The sequence below is a fragment of the Lolium perenne genome, chromosome 5, assembly GCF_019359855.2.
Source record: "Lolium perenne isolate Kyuss_39 chromosome 5, Kyuss_2.0, whole genome shotgun sequence".
In the NCBI taxonomy this organism is placed as follows: Eukaryota; Viridiplantae; Streptophyta; class Magnoliopsida; order Poales; family Poaceae; genus Lolium; species Lolium perenne.
In genome coordinates this window covers 25,338,915-25,344,875 of record NC_067248.2, presented here as the reverse complement: position 1 = coordinate 25,344,875, position 5,961 = coordinate 25,338,915, and the positions used below count along the sequence as shown (strand labels likewise).

Sequence of the window (5,961 nt, the reverse complement as noted above, 5' to 3'; positions counted from 1 at the left end):
CACATGTCAGGGAGATCCATAGGATTGCATAGTCCAAATAACCTTGTATAAGGATGGATCCTAGTCTAAAGGGAACTAAACACGTTTAGCGCTATGTCTTGTCATAAACCACATGTCGGGGAGATCCATAGGATTGCATAGTCCAAATAACCTAATATAAGGATGCATCCTAGTCTAAAGCGAACTAAACACGTTTAGCGCTAACTCTTGTCATGACAGATCACCTACCTGTGGCGCTGACCGTTCCAAGACTGCCTTTGTGTGGGCCCATCTTTGCCAAGTGTTACTAGTGTGGTATACGGTAAAACTTATCTTTGCCGAGTTAGGAAAGGTGACACTCCGCAAACAGAAAAAGGATACGGCGGAATTTCATTTCCCAGCCTAACGTGTCAGCGACACACGAACGAAGCGTCACAGCTTTGCCTTAATGGCGGTGGAGGGGCAGACGAGACATCTTGTCGGCGTTGTGCAACCTCCACGTTGTCGGCGTTCGCACGCCACCGCGCGTTCCTGTTTATTCTTTCCGCAGCTTCTGGCCTCTTCCCGCGCTTTCTCACGCCGCCGCCATCTAGAAAAAAAAAACAAATATAAATTGCAGCAAGCACAGCATTGAGGCAGAGAGTGCTCTGGCATCTTAGTGAACACCATGCACGCATCCCTGAGACGGTAGCATGTTGTCGATCCCCACCATTGCAATTTCCAACTTTCCATGTAGGGACAGCGAGGTCGTTGTGATTGTGAACTTGAAGCATGACACATGCCAAAACCTCGAAAGAGCACAGGCTTGAGGAGGCACGGAAATGTTAAGGCATCAAGACAGGCATAGGGTAGAGAGTATACAGAGAAATCAGGACCTGAAACAGGGGGGTTTCAGCAGAAATATCTAAAGCTTAGTAATTTGATCTGATGGCTGCAGTATTTGACATGATAAAAATAATTAGTGCTAATCAACTGTAAGGATATATAGGACATGGGTCTGCAAACAGAGCAACTAATGCTACATATATCATATAATGATATATCATAAGAGCGCTATAATATTTGATTCGGAAATGGATGCGACAAGAAGACTTTATATGACAAGTTGTGCATTATAAATAAAAACTTATGACAAACTTTACACTTATGCACCAAGTAAGTCAAGCCGAAGTTGCGCAGAAGAACAAGTAAGGAGCACAATATTTGACTGCATGAGATTGTAAATTACATCAGATTAAATATAAAGAAGCCTGTACATTACAAGATGGCAGGGGCCAATCAAGCATGTAGCCGTTGGGTTCAGCTGAACCCAATGAATTTGCACTAATCTAGTACTATTTGATTGCTTCGCACTATTATATTTTGCCTTGACCCAGTAGTTTGATAGCCATGAACCCATTACCATTTTTTCCAAGCTTCAACCCTGCTAGATGGTTGCTAGACGGTTGCAGGTCATGCACAAACATGAGAAAACTCAGCCAAAAGCTAGTTGAACTGGATCAACTGACAAAGAAACCCCATCCATGATGTGCATCAGTGTGCTGTCCTTCTCCTCGTCAGTCCAGGAGTGTTGCTGCGTCACCAACTCCCAGTCCCAGTGCCCCTTATTCTGAGCATGCCCGTTCTTGAAGATAGAGACCCGGCGCAACGCTGTGCATACTCTCATGACAAAATTGACAAGGTAAATCTGCCTCTCTCTTCCCTCATAACCAACTATAGTAAACTCCTTCAAGTGATGGTGCCGAAGCTTGCTTGGTTTCCAGCTTATCTTGTCACCGGGATCTTCTATGCAAGTTGCAATGTGGATGTGGAGGACCTCCAGGGCAGGCGCCGTCTCGAGCAGGAGGCGGGCCCATGAGACATCCCAGGACGAAGGCACATCGGCGATCAGCAGCCACCTCAGGTTAGGCAACAATGTGGACGGGTATCTAGACGGCACAATCCATCTGTCAGGTCCACTGATCCTGAGAATCAGATGTGTTATGTCTGGCATGTACTCAAGAAGCGACTCATGATCTATCTTCAAGTTTTCCTTCAAGTATTCGCGAAATCCTCGCATTGTCACACCGAGGCAAGACGTGAGGTTAAAGTTCCTGAGACGGGGAAATGAGGCAGACTCGAGGTACACTCTAGGTCCCAGGAAGGCTAGGCTCTCGAGATTTGGAAGAGCCCTTAGACGGAACCGTCTGAATCTGCACTTGTCCACAACAAGCTCCCGGATTTTTGACATGGGGGCGTCCACGAATATGACCTTGCCGCTGCACTGGCAGGAGATGAGATGCAGAACCTGCAGCTGCTGGCACAAGGTGAAGACGCCCTGGTAGGCTGCCTCGGGCGTCGATTCCGGTATGTCTTGCAGGATCAGCGTAGTGAGCGCACCGTACTCGTGCAGCGGTGGGAGCACGCAGCCTCCAAGCTTGAGGCTTTGCAGGCGTGACGCGCTGGGCTCCTTGCAAAGGCCATGGCTGGCAAAGTTGTGGACTGCGCGTCGCCAGAAAATTGGCTTAGCAACAACGTGGAGGTCATCCACCCCACAAGCGTCGATGGCCTGGGCGATGAGCTGATTCATGCAGGCGGTGCTTGGGGTTGGGGTGACAAAGAACTCGAGCCTCAGCCTACTGATCTTCCTGCGGCGGACGGCGGATGCAGCAGAGTCCAGGAAGCTCTCGACTGACCTGGTCAAGGCGCGCATGGCGCGGTGCTCGTACCTCCTGATGTTAGGCATGAGCTCTCGTGACACTTGAGTCCTGTCGTACGGAAAACTAGCCTTCCCGACTTGGTCGTGGAGCTGGATCCAACGGTGGTAGCGCGGCGGGAGCAGGGCGTCCACACTGAAGTCGAGGACGGGGAGCTCACGGCGGAGGCAAGCCCAACGCCTGGAAAGCGCCGTTGTGCCGACCGCCGTCCGGATGTCGAGGCGGCGCAGGACCAAAAAGAGGAGATCGTCGGAGAGGGCGCTGATCCGGTCGTCGCCGCGCGGACGGCGCCGGCGACTCGCCGCGGTCCTGGCCATGAGTGAGCTACCTCCAGCTGCGCGACGAATCGAGTAGCGAGTAGATGTTGCTGACCCGGGGCCGCGGCGGCGATTATATAGAGCCATCGGCATCAACACTGGAAGCTGTCCGGATTCAGATCGAGAAGTTTGTGTGGGTCAAGGAGTGGGAGTCGGAATCGGAATCGATCGATGATCCAAAAAGAAGACCAGAGACCGGAGCACTGCCGTCCCGTCCAGAAGGAAGAGGTGGGATCTGGGGACGGAGCGCCGCCTGCAAGAAGAGGGGTGGGATCTGGGACGGAGCGCCGGCGGCGAGACAGAGTCTGGGTGGGCGGGGGATGGAATGAAAAATGAACGGCTCGCTCAGTAGACTACTGGGGAGTGGGGAGTAGCATTTCTCAGTCATCGCCGTTATGTTTGTTGTGGGCTTGGCCCTTTTCTACACGGAACGTGGGCCTCGCCAAACTGAACGCTATGTTCGTCACTTCTAAATCAAGCTCCACTGTTTCAGAATCCGGAACAACTTCATCCATCCGACACGAACACAACCAGATGGAATGGGTATATGATGGTGCGTTGCTCCATCTTCATTTGGGTAAACATAGCCGACCGCCACCTTAACGGACGCATTCCTGAATAACATATGAAACTCGCAATCTGTCTTCTCCGTGACATAATCCACGGGGTAGCTTCCTCCACATCCGTCAAGATGCGAGGAACCCACACTGCTTCTTCGCTGAAATGGGGCGGCATCGGCTTGAGGATCCTGTAGAAACACCGACTGATCAGGTGCCCTCTGATTTTTCTCAAGCGCTCCGACCCTATTTAACAATTCCGTTAACCTGTCTGACTCCTTCTTCTTCTTCTTTCGCGAACGGCTTCTAAAAGTGTCAGCGCACTCCGACCACGCTTCCTTCATGGTGAGACCTGGGCGAGCTCGTACCCGTCCAACGTGTTCAGGATTCCCCAGAGCGAGTGTCAGCTCGTTATTCTCTCTATCGGGAATGTACTCTCCCTTTCTGACCTTTTCAATTGCATCTACTAGCTGCTTCGTAATTGCTTCAATTTTTTCCTTCCATTTTCCCTGCGCAACGATCTGCCCTGTCTTTGGGTCCAACCCTACCCCATGCGCGAACAACCAGAACTTGGACCGGTCGGGCCAGTCCCATGTCCGTGGAGTGATTCCTACATCCATCAGTTCATTTTCAAACGCTGTCCACCTCGGAATGGCAGTCTTGTAGCCACCTGACCCCAAATGATGGAAAAGTTTCTTCTTTGAACTATTTTTTGTATTTGTGACCGATCGGGACACAGCAGTAGACTGCTTATACCTCTTAAATGCAGGCCAGTGATCTTTTATCTTCACTAGATTATCATCGAATACTGGATCTTCATGCTTATATTTGTCCCATAAATTTTTCTTCCATGTCTCGAATTGTGTGGCCATCTTCTTGAGAGTCCATTCCTTGAATTTCTTCTTCTGGCCTTCCGTCATGTCTTCCGGTAGGCTGAAGCGTGGCAGTAGACTTTCCCAAAGAAATTTTTTCAGCACGTCGTTGACATAACTAGCTTCAGTCCCCGCGTTCTTCGGCTTATGCCACTCTTGAATGCTAATAGGTACATGATCCCTAACAAGAACTCCAGCTTGATTTGTAAATTTGCGGCAGTGCTCTTTGGGATGCACCGGTTCACTATTATCATTAAATGCGGTGAGGGCTAATCTACCCTCGCCCTTTAGACATTGCGTCGGGCCTCATTTTGTTTTAACAGACTTGCTCTATGATCCAGAAGGCTAAAAGAAAAATGATTCGTTAATAAGTGCAATACAAATAAATGAATGCATCTAGTGATAAACATAGACTTGATACATAAATATACACCTCGCCGGATTTTGTTATGGACACTTCGTTGTCTCTTCTAATTTCTTCAGACTCAAGTCCCTCACCGGCATCGTTCAGAAATTGTGTGAACTCATAGTCATCTCCATCGGGTTCTGGCCCACGGGCACTCTCAAATATCAATTTCTGCACCGCTTCTTTTTGATCCTCATCTCGGACGAAGGTGCCGTCCTCCATAGCTCAATGTCACTACAAAATTAAGAAAGCAATTATTTTATTCATCATGTCATGATCATAACAGAGTGCTAGATATATAACAATTCAAATGAAGAAAGCAATAACCCTAACCCTAACACTCGGCGCTCCTCCTCGATGTTGCGGCGCCCTATTTCTCGACCCTAACTCTATGTCGCGATGGCACCGCAACGGACTCGGCCACGGCCATGGACTCGGCGTTCCCTCTCCTCCTCTCACTCTTCTCTCTTTTTCCCGACCCTAACCCTAACATGTACTCGACGCTCCTCCTCTCGCTCTTCTCTCTTTTTCTCGACCCTAACCCTAACACTCGGTGCTCCTCCTCTCGCTCTTCTCTCTATGTCGCGGCGGCACCGCCACAGACTCGGCGCTCCTCCTCAATGTCGCGGCGCCACGGCCACGACCACGAACTCGGCGTGTGAGCAGGCGTGGTGGTTCGCTCGGAGGAGGCCGCGTGGGCAAGGGAGAGGGGTGGGTGGACGCACTGCTCGATGAGATAAAACATGTAGCGCACGACGCCCTGTCGGAGGAACAAGACAATGCAGAAGCGGCGCCGTCCTATAAAAGGAAGACCGATACGCCTTGGCAAGCAGATGAACAAGCATATCAACAAGAAGGTAGGGAGAGTTTCATCCCCATGGATGGAGGAAAGGGTTGGGAATTCTCCCGTGGCGCAGCTTCTCGAAGATGTCATTGGTGCACACGCCCTACGGCATCTTCGAAAGCTGCGCCTCGGAAAAATTTCCTTGCAAGCCCGTGAAAGACTCAATTTCCTCTAACAGTAATGGGGAAAGGGTTGGGAAATCTCCCGTGGCGCAGCTTCTCAAAGATGTCGTTGGTGCACACACCCTACGGCATCTTCGGAAGCTGCGCCTCAGAAAAATTTCCCTGCAA

General features: G+C 50.4%; 1 protein-coding gene across 1 annotated transcript; it reads right to left on the bottom strand.

Moving 5' to 3' along the window:
• Positions 1-1,167: 1,167 nt before the first annotated feature.
• Positions 1,168-3,367, bottom strand: LOC127298734 (uncharacterized). Its single transcript, XM_051328591.2, has one exon. The coding sequence runs from the start codon at positions 3,083-3,085 to the stop codon at positions 1,454-1,456; it is 1,632 nt and encodes a 543-aa protein (XP_051184551.1). The 5' UTR covers positions 3,086-3,367; the 3' UTR covers positions 1,168-1,453.
• Positions 3,368-5,961: the final 2,594 nt, after the last annotated feature.